The 22,259-nt window shown below is 42.3% G+C and overlaps 1 protein-coding gene across 1 annotated transcript in view; it reads left to right on the forward strand.

Moving 5' to 3' along the window:
- Positions 1-22,259, forward strand: part of mctp2a (multiple C2 domains, transmembrane 2a) — a gene marked incomplete at its 5' end in the record, with an annotated part of 30,822 nt that overhangs the window by 3,291 nt on the left and 5,272 nt on the right. The window contains 15 exons of the mRNA XM_079223322.1: positions 1,450-1,592; positions 1,707-1,783; positions 1,889-2,003; positions 2,104-2,127; positions 4,467-4,643; positions 5,347-5,477; positions 5,584-5,770; positions 5,926-6,019; positions 6,121-6,223; positions 6,312-6,414; positions 6,517-6,618; positions 6,732-6,806; positions 7,097-7,216; positions 16,974-17,093; positions 18,168-18,209. Of these exons, the coding sequence (XP_079079448.1) occupies positions 1,450-1,592; positions 1,707-1,783; positions 1,889-2,003; positions 2,104-2,127; positions 4,467-4,643; positions 5,347-5,477; positions 5,584-5,770; positions 5,926-6,019; positions 6,121-6,223; positions 6,312-6,414; positions 6,517-6,618; positions 6,732-6,806; positions 7,097-7,216; positions 16,974-17,093; positions 18,168-18,209 (1,613 nt within the window). The remainder of the gene's footprint in view (positions 1-1,449; positions 1,593-1,706; positions 1,784-1,888; positions 2,004-2,103; positions 2,128-4,466; positions 4,644-5,346; positions 5,478-5,583; positions 5,771-5,925; positions 6,020-6,120; positions 6,224-6,311; positions 6,415-6,516; positions 6,619-6,731; positions 6,807-7,096; positions 7,217-16,973; positions 17,094-18,167; positions 18,210-22,259) is intronic.

A 22,259-nucleotide genomic window follows, 5' to 3' on the forward strand; every position in this document is an offset into this window, starting at 1 on the left:
TGAAATTGAATGAAATGAGGTAGCATTGGGCAATAATGATGTGCAAATTGATCATGTGCAGGTTATTAAAGAGCAAAACGGCGTAAAGTAAGGTTTAGAGCTGGTGAGGTGAGGTGTTAGAGAGTGTCATGGTTGGTCTTCAAACTGTAAGTGTGGCTATTTACCTGCAATTTTTGAAACGTTGCATAATTAGTTTTACTACATATAAAAATAATAGTTAAAACTCATTTTATATTGATGGATGCATTACAGTTTACAAAACAGTGAAATGTCAGTAGTTCAAAGCTACACCACTCTTACGTTATTGGAAATCTATATCCTTTGGCTATTTTGTAATTTTAACCCAATATATTAAATATTATACTGTAGCTCCTGTAGTTTTAAGATATCACTGTACAGCCAAACAGTTAAAGGATTTGGAATGTCGCTTAACATTCTTTTTTCCTGCTTGGTGGCAGAAGACCCTCCAAGCTCAGTGCCCTACTTCCTGCTAGTTGAGACCTTACTTTCCCTGACAAGATGGCACCATGATGATGCAATCCCCACACGCCCCCTGTCTCTTCACTGTTTGCCCAACAATCAACAGCGTGCCAAAGGCTCACCAGTGGCATACATTGTCATTACATATTCTGAAAGGACCCACGCCACCAGCCCCCACTCTTTGGTTTTTGTTCTCCCCTTTTTTCCCATTAATTTCCATCGTCACCGTTCTCAGTCATGCCAGAGCTTTTCTCCTTGCTAGCTGCCACATTCTCCTCCTGTCAAGTTGCCTGGAGGTTTCCCTGTCACAGGCTGGCAGGGTGGAGCTGCTGTGGGTCCTGCCTGCCTTTGCGAGATGTTCATTTGGAGTGGGGAGCTGACAGGCCTGACAGCCCATCCCCACAGGGCCTTTGTCATGTGATTCAAGCCTCCCTGCAGGCTCTCTCAAGCAACCCCTTTATTCCCCTATACAAATGAAGGCATGGGACTGGCTTTCATTTTTTGGCCAATCTGCATGCAATTGCAGAAACAAAGAAGTCCCATACCCCCACCCCACTCGCAGACAGACTTTCTTAACAGGCTTGGGAGATTAACACTGGTTGCTTCTAGATTTTGGTTTCTGGTTGCCTCATGCTGGCGAGTGTTTCTACTCTTTCACAATTAAACAGTTACATCCCTATGCTTTTGCCATGTGTGGGGTGCACCCCCTCCTCACATATTTCAGTCTCTCACACAACCAGCATGGGGGAAGGGTGTGTACGTGGTGTGGGTGTGTGTTTTCATATACAGTGTACATTTTTAAATTGACAATATGTTCCACACAAAGTAAAAATAGTTTGCTTTTAATAATTCACTGTTGCCATATATTTCTATGTAAATTCCTTTTTATACGCTGTGGTTAAGGTAATTGCCACTTGTGTCTCACAACATTATCTGGCTAATTTACCTTTTTTTTGTGTTTAATTTTAGGGACAAGTGATCCTTATGTGAAGTTCAAACTTGAAGGAAAACAGTTCTACAAAAGCAAAGTGGTTTATAAAACCCTGAATCCACGGTGGAACGAGTCCTTCTCCCATCCTCTTCGAGACAGAGAGCATGCCGTGGAAGTTCGGGTAGGCGTTGTTTGTTTGAATAGAAGTACATTATCTTACAATTCATAAGTGGTTTTGTTCCGGAGCATACAATTTATGTTTTATTTATTAATGGTGTTCATAATATTGTTGCAGATCTACAATAAAAAGCGGACCGCTGATGAGTTCATGGGTTCCAGCAATATAATTCTGAACAATCTTGATTTGTACAAGTGAGGAATATATCCTAATATTATATTTTAAGGAATATATAATCGTAAGGATATCCATCAGTGGTCATCCGTTTTAATCTTCACGTCCTTCCTGTCTCTTCACAGAACCTATGAAATGGAGTTGCAGCTTGATGACCCAAAAAGGAAAGAAGATGACATGGGAGTCATCGTTGTCGACGTCTGCTTAATGTTTCGAGATGCTACCATCAAAAGAAGCCCTGTATGAGTATTTCTGATATAAACAGTATTTGTTGATGCAGTTCTCTGTCTCCGGTCTTACCTGAATTGTTTGTACTGATTCATGTATTTCTTTCCCATAGAGATGGCCACCAAAGAAGGTTAAGGTATGGATTTGTATATTATTACTTTTCATGTTAACTTAATCATTTCCAAATTATATCCGGAATGCCACCACGATTTCAATGTTGTAATTTACGTAGCTGTGCTCACGGTTAACCTGATCTGAAGCACTAGGGGGCAGTAGCTCACTGTACTATGGTGCAACAAAGAATGAGTTGTATGCTCAGGACTCAGGCTTTTGTGTGTAACCTTGGTTTCTGCAGAACCCATTTCTTTTGTGGTTTCATAGTGAAGCTTTTTTGCAATGCATATTATTTTCAGTGGTATCATTTGCTGTGAAAAAAGTGGTACAATATTACATTCTGATCAAAACCAAAATAATAATATTGACTGAATATGTTGTCATGAAAGAGCCCTTTGATGAATATTATAGAGCAGTATTTGGTTTTGTAGTAAACAAAGTTCCATATCCTCTCAAGTGGTTTTCAATATATTGCAGCTGTAATTAGATTCAGAGCGAGATAGGAGCATTGCTGTTCGGGACTCACACTGCAGCGAGTGGGTTTATATTCACACCTATGTAGTCACTACATCTGCCACTGTTCAGTCTCTTGATGGTCCAGTAGACAATCTCAATTTGAAATTAGATGACAAAGGAATGAAGCCATTTTCATACACATTGTAGGTTATCCACTACAGATGGTTAAAGATACTCAAAGGGAGACAGAAATGTGTGATGGGACTCTTCACAATGTTCGGCTGCCTAAATCACAGTGCTAATTTAACAATGTAACAATGCCATTTTTTTTCCCATTTCATTTTTGACAAATGTTCAATATCTTATTGCATTTAACACCTATCCTGGAAGTGCTGAATACCCACCAGCTCTTACAGCTCCACTCCCCCTCTTTCAGAACATCGTTTTCTCCCTCTGTGTTACCACCACAGAGACAGGGAATGGCAAGTGCCTAAGTAAAACTCTGCTGTGTGATAGTGTTTCAAACAGGAGGGGGGCGTATGGGAGAAGTGGGAGGGGGACTCTGCTGTTCGAGGCATGTTGCCAGTGTGGGATGCCTAAGATCGGCACTGCTGATAATTCCCAGGCATAGCGGGCAATAACCCAGATGTTAGGATGTAATATCACAGCTGTGGCTGGACAGTGCTGAGGTACTAGCCAAATGGACCTGGGTCTGAGCTCATCGTGCTTGTCCCCATGCTGTCCCACCATATGGAAGCAATCGCACAGCCCTTTTAGGACCAGGAATAGATTCTCTTTAGGGGCCACTTACAGTTAAGTGGAATTGTTTTATTGGCCGCTGAGATAGAAATGTGTCCAAGATAAACACTTGGGATGACTTGGCTGAGGCCTGTTTTATATCGCTCCTCCACTCCCTCTGTTCCTCTTCTTTTGAAGGGGCTGATATTTATAGGGCTGTGCCTGTGGTATTCCATGTTAATTCAGGTCCCTGAGATGTGCTTTGATCCCCTCCGGATTGGGTGGCAATGTGGGTTGTGACCCCGTAGTGAGGAGGAGGGGCCTGAGTGGCAGGGGAGTTGTAGTGGGGCTGTTTGAAGCAGCGTCGCTGGGGCAGTCGAAGGAGCCGGGCAATCAAAGAGGCCTGAGCAGATTACGGTCCTGCTCTTTAATTACAGTCAGCCCGACACAACCTCTCTGCTGTTTGTTTTTACAGCCCTGGCCTATCACCGCATGGCCTCACGGGAACTCTAACATGGAAACATATCAAGGCCTCTCTTTCTCACTCCCTCTGTGACACACTGCAGGAGAAGTGAATTATTTGCTGGGCTTGTCCTTGATTTCCAAAGAGTCCTCAAATGCACAACATCTTTTTTAATTTCATAGATTCAAGACAGATTTAGTTGAAACTATTTGTTATTTTGCTGGTTAAATAAATATTGGATGAATTTGCCAACACGCCCTAAACTCTGATGCTGGCCATACATACTGCATGTATGCATAATTTGCTGATGAGAGAGCTGTGCAGTTTGCATCATTACTCACTGCTGCCTGCTGTCTCTTGTGCAGTATGCCAAGTGTCCTGCCTCCCCACACTCAGTCTGGGAGCCAGTGATGAGTGGGACTGTCACAGCCAGGGACATCTGGCTGCTCACTGACGTTCCTCTCTCCCTCGCTCTCCAGGAGCCTCCATGGTGTGGCTTACCTGTCAGTAGAGATGTGGTAATGTGCTCCAACAGAGATGTGCTGTATAGTGTGGACCTTTGTCCTACTTTCATGCACTCTGTGAACATGATGAGGTGCCAGGCTGAGGCAGGAGCAGGTAAACAGAGAGGGGAGCGCAGAGCTTCCACACACATTGAGCTTTAAAAAAACAAACGTTTCCTCTGTGTACCTTTTGGCCTGCAGCAGAACCAGGCCTCCGCATCCTCGCGACCAGCTGAGGGGCCGAGAAATCCACTGAAGAACCAGATGTGGACTGGGGTGCTTGGTATCACCTTGGTGGAGGGACAGGCCATGCCACAGCATGGCCATGGAGACATTTACGTCCGCTTCCGCCTCGGTGATCAGAAGTACAAGAGCAAGGTTGGACTTGTTTCTCAAAAATCTTTTTCTTTTTCTACTTCTCCTACACTCCCTGTTCTCATGCTCCTGTTTCCTTTTTAATGTCTGCTCGTTCTACTTCAAGTCTTTCTTCCCAGCCCCTATCTCTTACTTCCCCGCTTCTCGCTCTCAGCAGGTGCCTGTCAGTGACTCACCTCCACCTTGGCTCACTGGGCCATGGCAGAGGCAGCTCATTAGACTGGGCAAGGCTGCCACTCACTTCTCCCTGTGCCTCGGGTGCTGGGCTTCATTGCCTTCATTTGCATACCCAGCATGCCCTGTTCATCTACCTGTACTTGTTGGCCTCCCCCCTGATGATTCTATGGTGCACTTGTCTTGTGTTGTCGTGTCATTTCTTTGTAAACCTCTCTCCTTTCCTCTCTGCTTGTTTGTTTGTTGGACAAAGCTGATTCTAATTGGAAGCTGTCAGTGTTTACAATCCCAGAGTGGCTGCTGAGGTGTACACATACAAGCACACACAAATAGAGACACATACACAAAACACACCTCTCTTTCTCCTCTCCTGCCTTGTTCTGGTTGGACTGAATGAAGACTTAATCCACCTGTCATGCAGGAGCTGCTTGGTCTGATAATGCATTAAACCTGATGTGGTGTCAAAGTGTGTTTGTGTGTATTTGTTTCCACGTTGCTGAATGTGCTGAATTTGTGTCTTAACTCCCCCCAGAACATTTGCGTTCAGGCCAATCCACAGTGGAGAGAGCAGTTTGACTTAAATCAGTTTGAAGATAACCAGGAACCTCTGCAGGTGGAGGTGTACTCCAAGAGAGGGAGGAAGGGTGAAGAGTCATGGGGGATGTGAGTATTTCCTGGTGGCTCGTGCAAATTTAGCTCACATTTGCTCCTCCACAGAACCAGTTTGCCTCATGTGTTTCAATGGAACTATATTCCTTTTGTGTCTCAGGTTTGAGATTGACCTATTGAGACTTCCACTTAATGAGAGGCAGCTCTACACTCATGTGCTGGACCCAGGAAAGGGCAGGCTGGTGTTACTGGTCACCCTTCGACCCTGCTGGGGAGTCTCCATCTCTAACATTGAAACGGCTCCCTTTGAGAAGCCTGATGAGAGAGACGCGGTATTGGAGAAATTTGTAAGTTCTTTTTAATTTTATTTAGAACGTTTAATGCAAAGTATTGGTATATACTCCTTGTCCTATTTGGAGGTTAGTAGTGTCAGCTTATTTGTTAATCTTGCTCATAAAAAGAGTTTAGAATAACACGTTTTTATTCATTTTATTTTTTTTAGAGCTTAAAGAACTCACACAAGTCTCTGGGAGAGGTTGGCTTTCTTCAGGTCAAAGTTGTAAAGGCAAATGATCTTCCTGCCACAGATCTCAATGGTAATTGTTAGAACTACTCACTTTTGTTTTCTATCATCACGGTCATGATTTTTAAAAAAAATTTTAAACCACAAATAATAACACTTCTTTGTCATTTGCAGGAAAAATCAACGCTTTTTGTGTATTGGAGGTCGGTAACAGCAAACTTCAAACTCACACAATCTACAAGAGCCCCAATCCGGAGTGGAACAAAGCCTTTACACTGTTAGTAGGACGTCTGGGAAAAAACATATCATCTTAATTTATGTGGTATACTTTGTGAAAAAAGTGTTTCTTAACTCTTATGTTACAGCCCAATAAAGGACATTCATGATGTGATAGAGTTCACTCTCCTTGATGAAAATGGAGACAAAGCCCCAAACTTTTTAGGAAAAGTGGCCGTTCCATTACTGACTGTAAGTTTGTTTATGATCAGCAACCACATTACCACTGTGACAGGATCGAATTGGTCTTACATATTAATCATATAAACTTACATTTAATTTTTATTCTAAAAGGTTGAGAATGGGAACCAGATATGCCTGTTATTAAAGAAAGAAGACTTGGGAAATGCATCAAAAGGAACCATCACACTGGTGCTGGAAGTGATCTACAACAAAGTAAGAATCAAACTCAATATGTTCAAGCTTGTTAGAAAGGTGATACTATTTCATATCATATAGTGTGACGTGTGTTACACAGTAGTGCTTATTGTTTCCTTCTTTTGTCCCAGGTCAGAGCTGGTATCAGAACCTTCCAACCAAAGGAGACACTCTTAAATGAGGAAAACCAGAAGTTCTCCAAAAAGGTCATCTCTATTGATGTTTTTAGCAGAATTTAGCAGATGGAACAAAAAGGCTTGCCAGTAGGTCCTCCTCACATCCCAATAGTGAAGTATCCACAACGAAGCTACACACACGGTCGTAGTTTGGATCGGACATAGTCAAACTAATTTGTTTAATTGGCTTTAAACATCTAACTTCACAAGTAGCAAATAAGGGATTGTAAAGCTCATTGAACCTCATTGCAAAGTCATAAACATTATGTCCAGTTTCAATTGATACTAACTGGTGTTTTGTTCCAATTATTTCCCATTAGGTTCTTGCCCGGAATATATGTCGGGTTCGAAAAATCAGCACAGCAGTTCTGTACACGTTACAGTACATTAAAAGCTGTTTTCAATGGGAGAGCACGCAACGGAGTCTAATAGCCTTTCTGGTAAGTCATTGCCTCACGTTAATGAACTCTCTTTAAGCCTTGGGGCGAACAAGTTTTGTCCCATTTCACTGCAGCCCAGTTTTAACTCTTTCATTTTATGTGAATTAGATGTTGAGGAGAATCCTTGGTTTAGTCATTTTCTCTCACTAGTCTTGTTCCCATGAAAAACAATGGCTGCCTTCTGTTTTTATCCCATGCGTATGTGATGGATGTGCTCTATCCTTTAAATCAAACCCCACTTGGCTTTACTTCAGTTCTGATGACATTAGGGTGTATTTGAAGGGGTGGAGTTTGTGCGTTTGTACATCTGACTTCTTTGCAAAGCCTTCTAGCCCGGGGGACGGTGTAAGGAGGATCACAGTCTCAGCTTCCTTGGGTGGAGGAGTGACAGTCTGCCTTCAAGATTTGAACCTTGTTTAAATGTCTCTGTTTAGCTGTTTTTAATGAGGGTATATGATTTAAGGTCCTAAGCTTAAATAATCTTAAATCACCCGGTGAATCCCCCTCAGTACAGCACATGTAATGTCATGATTAAGAGTGTACACTTGCTATGAAAGCCCTGCCAGCGCCGTGTCAGGGTGAGGAAGCGGTCACAGACAGGGTGTGTGAAGAACTCTCCTTTCACCGCCTTTCTTCTGTCTGCTCTGTCTCAAAATGACATGCAATTCATACCTGGTGTATTCTGTAAGCCCTTCTCACTGATCCTGAGGTGCAAATCCCCCCAGGCAATGGCCGGGCTCAATGTATCACAGCCTTTAGAACAGCAAGGCACACAGACAGGCAGGCGGACACACAGACAGGATGACAGAGAACAATGCAGGCGATTGTATGAGGATCGAGTGGGAGGCAGGCAACTATCTGGGAAAGAAAGTTGGAGAACAGAAAGAGGAAGACAGTCGGGTAAGGGTGCGGTCTAAGAACGCAGATAGCGAGAGACTTGGAGGCAGGGATATGGGCAGGAGAGCAGGAGGATAGGCAGGCTGACAGGTGACAGGTCAGCGGGATGGGGCCATCTTCTTCCACCTATAATTAGATCCTCCGCAGGCGATGGGAGTGTGTGGTGGCACACTCTAATCTTTCATTTCCACTTCTACTCCACCTGCTGTTTAGGAGTGCAGCACACAAATAGAGCTCTTAGAATGAAGGAAAAAGACTTGCACGCTCACTACTTTCATCAGGACCGTCATTGCTATTGTAGTATAGTGCTTCCCAATCTAATTTTTGTCGGCTGTGTCATCTGCGCCCTGTCAGTGAGGATGGTAATTCTTGTGACATTGACTGTCGCTGCTTTGTCCTTTTTATTTGAGACAATTGCTCTTTTAAGAATCCAACACATGATACTTGTAAAAGCAGACAGTGAAATTGTACTCAATACGCCTTCGTCTGCGATTAGGTGTGCTTTACAAAAGTGTCGAAAGGGCATGGCGAGAATTGCTCAAACAGTGAATCTGCCACTGTGTTTTCATCACCCACTCATCAGCAGACTGAGAGTTCAACGAGTGAAAAATATTTTTATTTTTTTCAGTAGTATGTATGTGTGTGTGTATATGTGTATATATATATATATATATATATATATATATATATATATATATATATATATATATATATATATATATATATATATATATATTTATATTTATATTTCTCATCAAATAACAAGCACAGTGAAACATTCAAATGACATGTAAATATTGCATGCAATTGATAGTAACTAGGAAAAAAATTCTGAACAGTGAGAGACAACAGTGAGAGACAACAACAAGGTCTTGACTGACTGTCATTACAAGCCTCGTCCCATGCCGCTATCCACACAAGTGCCTCTGCCCACTCCAAGGGTAGCCACTGTACAGCCACTCCTCCTCCTCCTCCAAGTCATCATTTGCAATTAAGTTAGTGTTGGGAGCTGTCTAAAGCAGCATGCCACCATGTGCCTTAATGAAAGCAGCTCCCACTCCTATCTTTATATCTTTAGGCAGTGGTAATAAGGTAACTGATTCAGACATTGACAGATGGCCTCTGCTTGCCTTTCCGATGTGCATAATTATACCACTAGTGTCTGCTCTTTTCCACAGTGGCAGGCTGTGCAGGGCTTCTCAGGGTATGCTCGTAGGAAACGCTGCAGTGGTGGGTCTAGCTTTAATATACATTATAATACATTATTTATCAAGCAGGCAGACCGGTCCTACCCTTTTACACCATATACATCCTGTAATGCATTACCGCTGATGTGGTTTCTACTGGGACTGCGGGATGCTCGCGTAGTGCTTTACCAGGAATACTCAGCCATTATATCACTCAGTCCCACAGGCCAATTTTCTGACCTCCTCACAGCATGCCGTCTACATTTGTATCCTGTTTATGTAGATTCATGTATGCATTATGAGGTGGTTGTTGGTAGTATTCAAATTTTGCATGAGGGATCACTGCTCTGGTTCATGTTAACTAAGTGAACGGGAATGGGAAGTTTGTTTTTTGGTGGGTGGGGGAGACGTTTTCTTTGTTGATATCAAGACAACTTTTCTCTCATGAGTGGCAGAAAGCTGCACATTCAGGAACATATACATGTACATGTATCAGATTGATAGTTTTAGTTTTATGCTGCAGCTGAGTGTTATTGTGTGAGGAATGGAAATACTTGCAGTATTGTCACTGTTTGCGAGAGCAGGAGGTTACTTGTTTTGATTGTGCAATCTCATCAGCAGAGTCCATACTGTTTGAAGTCGCCTTCGATTTCCCACCAATGTGTAGCGGTTTTAAAATAGAATCTCTCTAATTAGGTAATGTATCCAAAAAAAAGAAAACAAGAAAAGAAAAAAATCTCTTACGCATTTCAACAAAGTTCTGGCAAATCCTCATAAACATTTTCATCAGTGAAAGGAAATACAAACAAGAAAATTTGGAATTTTTTTCCTCTTCTTGTTTATGCTACAGTAATGAGCCTAGGATCTGCGCTTTTCAAGAGTTTAACAACAGCATGTTCCTTTCTCTGAGAGAGAGGAAATGTGACAGCTAAAATCTTCATAAAATAACTGCCTTTAGATGTGCTTTTCACTAAGACTGAGCGAGATGAATGTGCTATACATCAGCAGTGACTGCAGAGGGGTCACCCAGAGTTCTTGGCTGCACACAAGAATAGGACCTGTAGATGGAGCTACAGCACTGCTGGAAACGTGAATGGAGGCACTGAGGAGATCAGTTACTTTTCTCAACATTCGTGGGAACAACTTGGAGTGAAATCCTCCATTCTGTGCATTACACCAAGAGACACAAGTTTCCTCCACAAAAAAAGAAGAAAAAAGGGCGCTAAATGAGCGTGTATTAGACAGCCAAATTAATCTGTTTCAGAAGTTTAAAGTTGAGAACAATTTTGATTTAGATGAAATGGATGAAAGTAAAAAAAAAAAAAAGGATAATTTACATTTGAAAGCTGATTTTGAGCTTTGCTGTCATTAGATCGCTTTAAGTATTTAAGTAGAATTAATATTTTAACATATGAGGTACCTCATCTGTCAGGAGTTAGACTATAAAGAAACCTGTATACCTTATGTGAGTATTTGAACCATTTCCTTTTTGTCATTGCCAGGTAGCAACTGCTTTAGACATCATTTGACAGCCTGTGAAATGCTGATTGCTTCACATCACACACTGTAAAGATGGCATTTGATGAACGTTTGATGCGATGCAGCTGTAAACACACTTGGCAGCTGCAACGGGCACTTTTTGGGGGCTGATAGAATCATCGTCTACCCAGATGAGGGCAGGACAGGGTCAGATCTGGCACCAGAGGTCTCGGGAGACCACCTGTGTAGAGCCACAGCAGTCGGGGCCATTAACCAGAACACCAGCCTGTTTAAGATCAAAGCAGTAATCAGAGTTTTCATAATTGTTCTTGTTAACACTGTCCCTGAAAATGAGATGCTCCGTGAGTTTTGGATCTGCCTATTTGTGGTTTACTGCATTGCAGTGGGGCCGAGCTTTTGTGAGAACAGCAAGACTGTGCACGCCTGTGAATTGTCTCCTTGTTTCTGCTCTGCATCTGTTTTCTCTCTGTTTGAAAAAGTTGGAGGCCTTTCAGAAGTGGGTTTCTTCAGTCTCATGGGGTTATGCTCTCCATCTCCAAGGCTGTGGGAGTTCTCACAGACTGTAGTGGGAATGTGTCTAGTCGAGAAAAAAATAATGACAGTGATGGCGATGGTGTGTATTCATGGTTTTGAGTCTGAGATCTATTAATTATTAAATGATAGGACTACTTGCAAACTGCTCAGCAGTGCCTCCCGATTTACCACAGTGTTGTTATTTAGCTGCCCTGAATGGCTATGTGTCAGTTGACAGCTCTAAAGGGTGGCTGAATGTCACGTATAACCTTGAAACATGTCCCCTTATTAGTGGGATTAATACGCTTTCTCCAGTAACATTCACTTCATTAGGGCTGTGAAATTGTTCCTATTTTCACATGTTTTAAGACATGGATTTCAGTTTTATGAACACATTTGATTCAGTTTAAACTGACTGAATTCTTCATTATTATTTTGTATTATCAGACAGCATGAAGTAACTTTGAAGTATAAACAAGTGGTGCTCAAATTGTTAATAGCTGGCTGCACTGAATACAACAGGTAGAGGTTTTCTCTGTGCATCCGTTGTACTTAGTTGCTTTATATGATGGCATTTTTATGTATGCTTTGTGTTTAACCCCATTGTGTGGCCATATATTATTTGACTGCCTTCACTCGCCACCTTCCTAGTCGCAAAGGACACCTCTCCCCAGGCAGCTGAGGCGGCGACCTGTCCGCCCCTGAGTGTGGGTGTTTCGGGGCCGGTCTTGGCCCCGACGCGTTAACGTCCATGTGAGCTGAGCTGACAGGGAGAGAGAGTCAATGCCACTCCCTCCCCACCTCCTCAGGGGGAAAGGCTCGCATGGCAGATCTGTCACCCAGGAGGTCGCTCAGTGTTAACGCTCCCGACACGGATTAAACACTAGTGGCCAGTGCTGGAGTGCAGGGTCAGTGTAGCCACCACTGACAGGCACCACGGGGCCCCCGCTGACTGCCCTGCTCCAGCCCCGTACTGGCGCTACTCTGGCCCTGGCATGTGTCAGACAGGCGGGGAGACAACGGCCAGGGCTGGCCCTGTGAGCAAATGCTAATGCTTTGCCTCGCACGGCTGCTCTTCCTCAGTGCTTTGATAAAGAGCTGCTATCAATTTTGCTCTGCACTGTGCATGCGTCCTTACAAGCTGTGGCATTTTTTTGTCATTAGCTTGACTTTTGTTCACAAATTGTAAAAATATAGGGAATCAAGTGAAAATAGACACAATCAACTTTCAGGATAAGGAATTGTTTTTGGTTTTATTACAAAAAAGTATGTTGTTGCTTTTTTAGTAAAGTACAATGTAATTACAGTAAATCTGAATATTACTATATTTGATATAACATGTTATATACAAATTTAGTGATGAATTGCAATACTCTTCAGGACCGATTTCAGCCCGCTGAAGAGGGACATGAGATTCCCCATTTTATTGCTCTTACTCGTCTGTAGCCCCCCCTCCTCTCTCTCTTCCCAGTCGATAAGACTTGAGCTGAGCGTATGTGAAATATTTATTCAGCGTTAGCTCAGAGCACCATGGCTGCCCACACACTCTACCTGCCCCGAAGAGAAATCTTATCTGTGCTTCCTCTGCCTCCGACACCCCCTGAAAGCCTGTCCCCACACTGGCCCGAGCTCAACACAAATTACATGTCTCATTGCTCTGCGTTTACAGCTACTTTAAAGCCTGCCGCTCCTGTCCCCAACATAAGCCCTCAGCCAGACTCTGTTTCAGCTGGGCTGGAAAAAAAGACCTGCGTGAGCTGAGCTGCTACTTGTGCCTTTGATTCATTATTAATCTCTTTTTTTTTGGTATTTTAATTGAGGAAGTAATGCAGATTAATTTCACTGCCCTTGATTTCACCCAGAAAAAAAACCATCTCGATCAGAGTAAAGACTAATCAAGTTTTTATTTTTTTAGAGGTTTCTATTTTCATCATACTCATTGTAATACATTTTCTATATATCCTATATTTCTATAGCCTATATTTTCACTTTGTCGCACACACGTATCCTGGCTTTTTTCTGTGCATTAGACACACAAAACAATGCAGAGACAACCATACACATAAATACACAAACCCTGCAGCTTGTTAGTCAGTCTTGTTAAACTCTTTCAGTATATGTTCACGCTATTTGGCAGCCGTCCACAACCCCCATGACTGACCCTCATAATGCTGGCTGGCGCTCTCCTCGCTTTGTTTAGCTTTCCAAGTGGAGTGAAACCGAAAAGAGTAATGAAGATACAGCCTAGATTAAACCTTCCGTGTGTTTGGATCGTACATAGTCTAGAGTATATCGGGTATTTTGAAATGTACCACCTTAAACAAACAGTTGTTTTTAGTGAGTGATTTGTAATGATATTGTATGGCCTCATGCTGTGGCACTACATTAAATTGGCTTATCAACAGGATTCCGTGTGTTACACTGATGTGACGCCTATATTTATAGCCGGTTATCTGCGGTAGTGTATAAGGAGAGCATTTGGCAACCTCGCAGTCTGGTGGTACGTCTGCCAGTCAGTAGTTTGGGTTGGTAGACTGGGCAACCCCCTCCTCTGTTAATCAATTTACAGGATGGTAGAAACTCTTATAGAGGGTGTCTTTGTCCCTTTGTTCCTGCTACGATCTCTTCTCCCTCTCTTGGGAGAGTGTGGGTGGTGGGAGCTGCCATGCTTGCTCAGCTTTAAGTTATTTTATTCACACTTTTAATCGCTGAGTGCTTTATTATTAGGTACTGGATTCTGCTGGCCAGGGGATCTGCATGAGAAGGCGCAGAATGCATTTAGGGGAATCATATTAATGGCACTATAAAACAAATCTGTCAGGCTGTTCTTAACCCTGCTGGCAGAATGGCTCTGCCCAGGGTTGCCCCCTTCTCCAAGCGCTTACAGGTGGCTAAGGAGAGTGCATCTCCATCATCTACTCCACCGTGTGCTAATAGTTTTATTAATTCATTGTTTTTTTCTCTCCCTAGGCACCCTGTGCATAATCATACAGACATTTTTCAGCTAAATGGTGTTTGTCAAGGGAGTTTTCCTACATTAGAGACACTTCTCCCAGACATACATACTAACACTTGTTCAATTACAAGTCGTTTGTTATCCAATTCTGCCGTGTGTGAACCTAAATGCTCAGGTGTATCATTAATTATTACCTCCCTTGCTTTTGTTTGTTGCTTTATGGCCTTTTTGGTGAAATAAATTAAGTTTTTACCGCTCATACTGCATCATATTAGCATTGTCGTGTTTAAAAAGTTCAAGGTTTTACTTGTCATGTGTAATTTGTTGACGGATGAAAAAATACGCAGTCAGGCCCTTAAGACTGAAATGGAGCCTCTTTGATGGCAATTAAAATGTGGATTCTTTTTTATACAAATTTACACTTACGCCTGAGAGGTTGCACTTTGTCCAACATGTCCTTTAATCACTCAGCTGCGTGCTAATAAAACATAAACCACTTAGTGGGGAATTAGTTCTGTCTCCATTTCACAGAAACTCTGGAGAATGTGGGGAGACAAGGGAAAGGTTTAGTCCTGCCGCTGCTCATTACTGTGGGATGTCTGACGGCAAAGTCTCAGTCTGTGCACCTGAGTGAAGGAATCTGAGAGGTTTTCCCAGATGTTTCTCTCCATCTTTTTTATTAGTGTTAAAAAAGCATGTAAATCCTGAACACATGGGCTGACATACCATGAGGGAGGAATTGAGAAGAGATTTCTGACAGTTTTGGTTTATACCCTAATTTAAGCACTCAGTTTAGACACAAGGCATTGTATTTCTGTAGGCTTTTATCTTGTCCACTGAGCCAGAACGCGGCGAGCAGAAATTTGCATTAGTGGGCGATTATGAATACCTGTGACAGATTCTCTCTGCCGGCTCCCTGGGCGGAAATGAATTGGCTCCCTCTGTTGACTTGCACAGGAAGACAGAGACCAAGCAATTAGACTTTAGTGGTTAATGTAGCAGCTTTTGCAGCAAGGGCAAGGAGGTTCAACATTCCTGCTGGGCTCATGTCAGTTTCCAGGCACATTTCTCCTCCTTTTCTTTTTCCTTTTTTATGAGAATACTGGGAATATGACAAGCTACCTGTCCACCAGCCAGCTGAAATCCTCTGGGGTGAGGGTAGCGTCGCTTTAGAGCCGCCTCATGGGAACTGAGGTGACAACACATGACGTAGGTTATTCATAACAGAGATGAGATGTACTGCAGCTACCTCTGCACATCATGCATATTCATTGTTTACTTTTTTTTATCCCCCACCAGCTCTAGTTTGTTGCTGCATACGTAATTCAAATAAGCTCTTATAAAAAAAACAAGAATGAGATATTGTTTCTAATGTTCATTTTTTTTAAACCTTGGTCACCCTGCTGTGTTTCTGCGTTATGCTTCAACTCACCCACTATCTCCCAGGTTGTATTGAGGGATAATAAGCAGTACAGTGGTAAAGCCTAGGGCAGTTGGGCCACAGTGTTGTCTGCGTTACTCATGGTTCACGTTTCCCTGGTGGCTGTTTGAACCTAGGCCTGGTGTGGCAGTAGGTAGACTGGCCCCCAGAGCACCATACACAGACTCTGTGTGGTTGCTATGACAGGAACAGTCTGCTGTTTACAGACCTGCTATTGAGGCCTGAAGGCCCCAGTGGTTCACATCCTGTCTCGGCCTTAACTCGAACATATTGTTCATAGTAGCAGCCTCAAGCACTTTGAGCCTAGACTGCTCAGTGCTATCAACGTGTGGGTTCAGCTTAGCAGTTATACTTAATGTTTTGAAATAAACTTTGTAAAAAATAAACTTAATAAAGTAGAAGGAATGTAACTGTGCGAAAGGATGCATTAATTATAGAAAACGTTGTATTCAAAACATGAGGAAAAAAAGTACATTGTGAAAGATGTCTGCGGTAAATAACAGTGGACCATATGTTGGATGTATTGGCACATAATCAAACTATAATAGATTTTAAGATTCCGCTTGCTGTGGGGGACATTTTTATTTCATCCCTGTCAACCGGCTGGTGTGATCCTCCTCACACATTCCTGATAATTTCAGTTGGAGACAGACTAATTAGGCTGTCACTAAATGGGTTTAAATGCAGCCGTCCAATTAGTGCTCTGCTGTGAAATGCAGTGGGTGTTGTGCAACGTGCTTAGCATCACTCCTTTACAGAATTATGAGGGATTACTCATTCAGTGTGATCCATCTTATTTCTACCAGGGGTCTTGGCTTTTCTCAGTATCATCGCCATGGAGGGGGTAAATGTTGCAAATGCTTCTCCAGTTGCCATATGCGCCTCGACAGAGAGCCTCGCTGTTTCTGAATCTAAGAGGATTTGATGTGCTAGTTAAAAGACAGCATACCATGCCTATCCATGTCATACTTTCTTTTCTGCAGTAAGGCACTCTGCCAGCACAGTGTTATTGGTGTATATAAATAGGATTTCAAGATATTAAAAGTTGTCCCTGAATGTCTGTTACTTTCAAACCACTAAGAGTAAAATCTGTTGCCATCGGCTGTAAATCTCAGAGGCTTTACAGTCTGTAGTGCTTTCATGAGATTTAGGACGTGGTTAACCCATTATATATTTTGTTTTGGGGAACAGGCTTGCTGAGAAGCTAGGTCCAGCTATAGTGTGATGGGCTTTGCGTTATACTGTCATGTCCTGTCTTCTCAGATCTTCCTTGTGACGGTGTGGCACTGGGAACTCTTCATGCTGCCCCTCTTCCTGCTTCTGCTCATTGGATGGCACTACTTCCAGCTCACTGCAGGGAAGGCCAGCTCCAACCAGGACCTGGTGAGTGACGAGGACTCCGAACCTTTCAGTATTCATACATACACATCTGTAGATGCATGTCAACTCTGGTCAAACCCTGCTGGAGTTAAATCCTTTTGACACACATTGGGCAACTTGCAGTTTTAAAGTAATGTCAATTAACAACTCTTGCACGTATACACTGTATATTACAAGAGATGGTCAATAAAATGTTGTAGCAGCATTCCACGTTTTATAGCTGGTTAAACTAGCGTCTACATTTTCTCAAGATGCCCAATGAAACACCAAGCAGAAAGAAGCCACTAAAATCAAATTACAGTAATACAGTAACAGTAACAGTGTATTGCCTGTAGTCTGTTGATTTAGTATGGTCACATCTGTAAATGCAGGACTATAGTTCTTTCCACATCATGTCACTATCTCCTCTCTTTCTACTGTTATGGAAATTATGTTTGCCCTACACATGTCTGTGAAGGTTAATGCTGTTCACACTTCTGACTGCCCCCCAATTTCACTGAGTTGTAAGCCTTCTCACCGGCCAGCCAAGGGCCTGGCCTGCTCACACACCCTCCCCAAAGCAACATCCCCGGCCCGGTGATTGTGTTTATGGCTGCTGGCAAAGATTCCGTCCCTGGGCAATGTTAAAGCCCAGGCTCACCCTCATATCCAGTGTTGAGACACTGCCACCCCTCTGTGACCCTCTGGCCGGCAATGACACAGCTCTGTTCCCAGGCAATGTCATAGTGTGCAACACATTGGGGTCAGGGATGACTTGATATAAAGTGATCTAGGCAACAGCATCCAAATTAAATGTGTTTTTTTTATTTATTTTTCTCTTTCTGTTTTTCTGTGTGCTTATGTTGTGGAGAAATGAGATTGCTTTGGTGTGACAGTGCTCTTGTGAGGAAGGCCCTCTTTCACCTCTCCTTTTGTGTGAGGTCACCCCTGTGATGCAGTCTCTATGGAAACAAGCCTCTCCCAATAGGGGTGAATGTACTCAAAGAAAATTTCATTACTAGGTGTTTGTTAAAAATGCTCCAGTGCCCACATGTCCCGTTCGTTTGAAATCACCCTCTACCCTTTATTTTCTCTTAGGTGAACATGAGCATGGGTGAAGACGAAGAGGAAGACGAGAAGGTATTTTATCTTGTCTCTTTCTAACATTTTACGGGATAATATGTTTTGGTGGAATGTTATCGCTTCTCAGTTTTCACAATAAACATAAATATATCTTTTATCATGAACCATAAAAACAAACAGTTTTAACATTTCACAGTGACATGTTTAAAAAATCATTTTCGAATTTATCAGAAGCGGAACCCTGCTAATATTTCTCTCTGAATAACCAAGGTTAAATCAAACACAGAACAATATCTGCACTGCATCGGCTGGGTACAAATCTCCGATAGAGCAAATAGATGTTATTCTTACACAAATGTACACTTGCTTCTGAGAAAATTGATAATATTTAACCAAAGAGCCATACAGGTTCTACTTTGTATTTTAGCGTAGTTACACTGACAGTTTCTTCTCAGAAGCTCTTTTCTAACTAAGAATAGAAATATTTTTATGCATCCCAAATGAGGGCAACATCTATCTCGAGTTGTACTATGTAGATCTTTATTCTCTTCCTCTGGTGATTCAGTGTCACTCTACAAATACACTCCGCTGAGATACTGCAGCCCTTTGAAAATCTATAAATCAAATTTAAACAGCTCCATCAATGCATTTTGCACAGCTGTCAGGGTTAAGTCAGTTGATTTATTTATTTCTTTGCTACCATCATTTACTAAATAGGTTAGTTGTGTTAAGAATGACCTTTTACTACCAGAACAAATGAACAAAGTAGAATAACCCAGCAGTAAACTTTTCTTTGCCCTCAAGGTTATAAGTCTTTTTCACTTGTTCGTTTGTGAGAAATCATAAATGATAATTTTTATTAATGCGTCTCTCTAGTGTCTCTTGAAAAACAAAACAACAGGAAATCTTTAAGTAGCCTGAAAATTATACTTCCCCACAGCACATAATATTCAATTACACTCATCCCACTGTTTTCTGTAAAGAAGGAAGAGTTAACAGGGATGTGTATTATTGCTTTATGGCAATGAAGTGTGGAGCTAACGCAAAGCCTCCAAGCAATGACCCTTGTGCTGCGTGTCTAGGCCCAGGATTCATATCCATAATGCGCTCAATATATTCTGCTGTGATGACCTGAGGCTATGAAAAAAGCCAGCTTCTTTTAAAAACACAGGCACATCCACCAAATCCTGTCTGAAAGGATGGGCTAATTCCCAGATGAAACTCGCATGATATGTCTGCACACACAAAGTGGGAAGCCGCACTTGCTTTCATTGCTAGGAACAGGCAAACTGGTGCTTAAACAAACAGCAGTGACACCGGAAATTCTGTGTATTTATGAATATTGAATCAGACAGGATTACCGTTACGCACTGAATTTAATATCATTGCTATATAGAATGACTATTACATTTATCTTTACCTTGAAACCTCAATATATAACAGAGGAATGTTTACCATTTATTTTACTAAAAAAGCAGTGTCTTTAGAAAGGTTTAGGATTCTCTCAATAAGCTGCATGTGTTTGCGGACTCTTAAAGCTTTTTGAAAGGTTTTCCATGAGCCTCCCTAAGCCCTTTCACACTCAGAGGAAATGAAATATCTCCTTTCATTTACTAATTAAGCAGTCACCCATGTTTGTTTTAAGCTGTCAGCTTTAATTTAAAGTGGCTTTTTTGAAAGTCTTGTTATGGTCTTGCTGTCACTTGAATGTGATATCATGCAGTTAGATCAAGCAGTGTAGCTTTACACCTCCTATCAAAGTATTCTTTAAAAATATTTGGGGTTAAAGAGTGATCAGTGTTAAATTTGATGACTTCAAAGCCTTTGCTTCCCCCCGCCCCCCAGTCTTTCCTCTAACATACGAATAAAGGCTTTCCCTCTGAGAAGGTTATGATTACCACTGAAATATGTTTTTTATCCCCCTTTTTCCCCCTTGAGGAAGGAAATATTTAAACCTCAGACAGAGCAGCAAGAATGTGAAGGCATGACGTTAAAGAGAGACGAAAGGCAAGGCAGTGTTACAGCAGGATAATACAGAACAGATTCTCTGACTGTGAACAAATCTGTCCTCAGGGAAAGAGACAGCTTACAAATTATGTGTGGGCAAAGTGACTTCCCTTTGGCCTTAGGTATCAATTGTGCAGATAGACAATATTTAATCATAACATAAAGAAACAGAGAGGGAAAACAAGTCCATAGATCTCCAATAGAAATGAAAAGGGAAGATGAAACGCCCTTTCATTGCCCCCTGGCTAGCAGTGCTGGTCTGGGGTTGACTTTCTCCCAGTGCCTTGCCCAGGGGAGTTTGGGGGGAATGTGAGGGGGTGATTGTTGGGGCGCTAGACTGGGCTAGTGGGTTACTCCATCTCTCACCCGATAGTCCACAGTCACCGCTGGGTCTCCTTGAGCACACCAGTCAGACAGACTGCGGGTGTCATGATCTGTGGCGTGCATTACGAGAGCTACCGCACACGGACCCATCAACACATTAAAGCCCCTGAGAGCTTTTTTGTGTTTTATCCCAGCAAATTGTTTGTTCGCTTATTTCATCTAAATGTGAGATAATTTTCCTGGAAGACAGGTGTTTTTCATTTAGATGCACTTCTTATCTTTGTCGAAAAAAAGTCACTCGAAAGATATTCAGTCTAAGAATTTAAATTTGGCACAGTTTATTCTAATTAGAATGATGCTAAATGAGCTTTTTCCAGCCTTTGATAACACCCCACATGTCTGTGAGAGGATGTTTACCTTTGTGCAGCAGATCAAATTGGTTCTCCATTACCGCACCTTAAAAGCAAGCTTTTACAATTTTATCTGAAATGAGAATATGATTTCACACAGGTTTTCTAATCAGTAGACATTTAGGATTCATTTAGTCCATCCCCAGTTTACCCATCCTTTTCCATTTCAGAAAGAGATCTTTTACTAATTTTTGTTTTCTCTGCACTCATGTACATGCTGAAAGAAAAATGAACAAACAAAGATAAAGAATATTATCAAATGATTAATGTAGGAAGGACTTCAGTTTTGGTCGCTAAGGAGATGGAGGACTTCAAGAATCTTAAAAACATATGAATAATGATAATCACGAGAGCTTTGCCTGTCGATGCATACTTCAGAGGACATCTATTTGTCTGTTTTTCCTTTAAGAAATGAAAGCCAATATGGTGTCTCTTTTTTTTCTTGCCGGAGCTGCATTTCAGGCTGAATTGAACTTGTAAGTGTCTCCATTGCAGTTAAATAATGCCTCATCTCTTATTAGGTTGGAATTCTAAATTATGTAATTAGTTCGCTTAAACAAGTTGAAATGGAAAAAATGAAAAGCAATGTGAGCCTAACTGATGAGGCTTCATGTCTAGAGAGCTATCATTTCTCAATGTGAGGCTTTCTGCGTCCATCAGGTGCTCACAGCACAGATTGTAATGGCTTTTAGCGGAGTCTACCAGTGCTCCCTGCTTTCAAAATAAACCGAGGAGAGAGAGCTTAATTAACACCTGATGTGGAGTAAAGGACATGCATGAATGTTTGCTCTCCCCCCCAGTGCAGTGGAGGGGAGTAAGATGACACATAAACACAGATAGTCCTCTTTCTCCATGATGAGACCGTGAGACGTTAATCTCAAAGAAAGCATATTTGTGATAGTTTTGAGTTTTTTGAACAATGCTGAGCCTCCAGTGTCTGTCCAGACCCGAGCCTCGTGGGGGAGGCTCTGCTAGTGTGGGAATTGCTCTCTTCCTGCGCCTTTCGTGGAGAAGAGTGGGCCTGACAGTGGGGAGTCTCTATGTGCTGGCAGACCGTGTGTTCCCAGGGGCTGCTTCATGAAGCTCTGATAAAGGCATTCTGTCTGGACCCTGTCAATGCACACAGGCTGCGGCTGCGGCTGACTTGTAACATAAACATATAGACATCCCCGAGCCTCCTGCTAGGGTCCATCAGAGCGCCCTCCCCCAACACTCCCATTCCTCTTATTTCCTCTCCCGCCCTCTGTCATCATTCCTGTCATTATTTCCTCCTTTTGATGTGAGGCTTCTCAGCTCTTTTTAGCTTGTGTTACGTGTGTTATCTCTAGTCACTCCTCTGCCTCTGGAAGGCTTCACACCCGTTGTT

Source organism: Taurulus bubalis (assembly GCF_910589615.1).
Source record: "Taurulus bubalis genome assembly, chromosome: 9".
In the NCBI taxonomy this organism is placed as follows: domain Eukaryota; kingdom Metazoa; phylum Chordata; class Actinopteri; order Perciformes; family Cottidae; genus Taurulus; species Taurulus bubalis.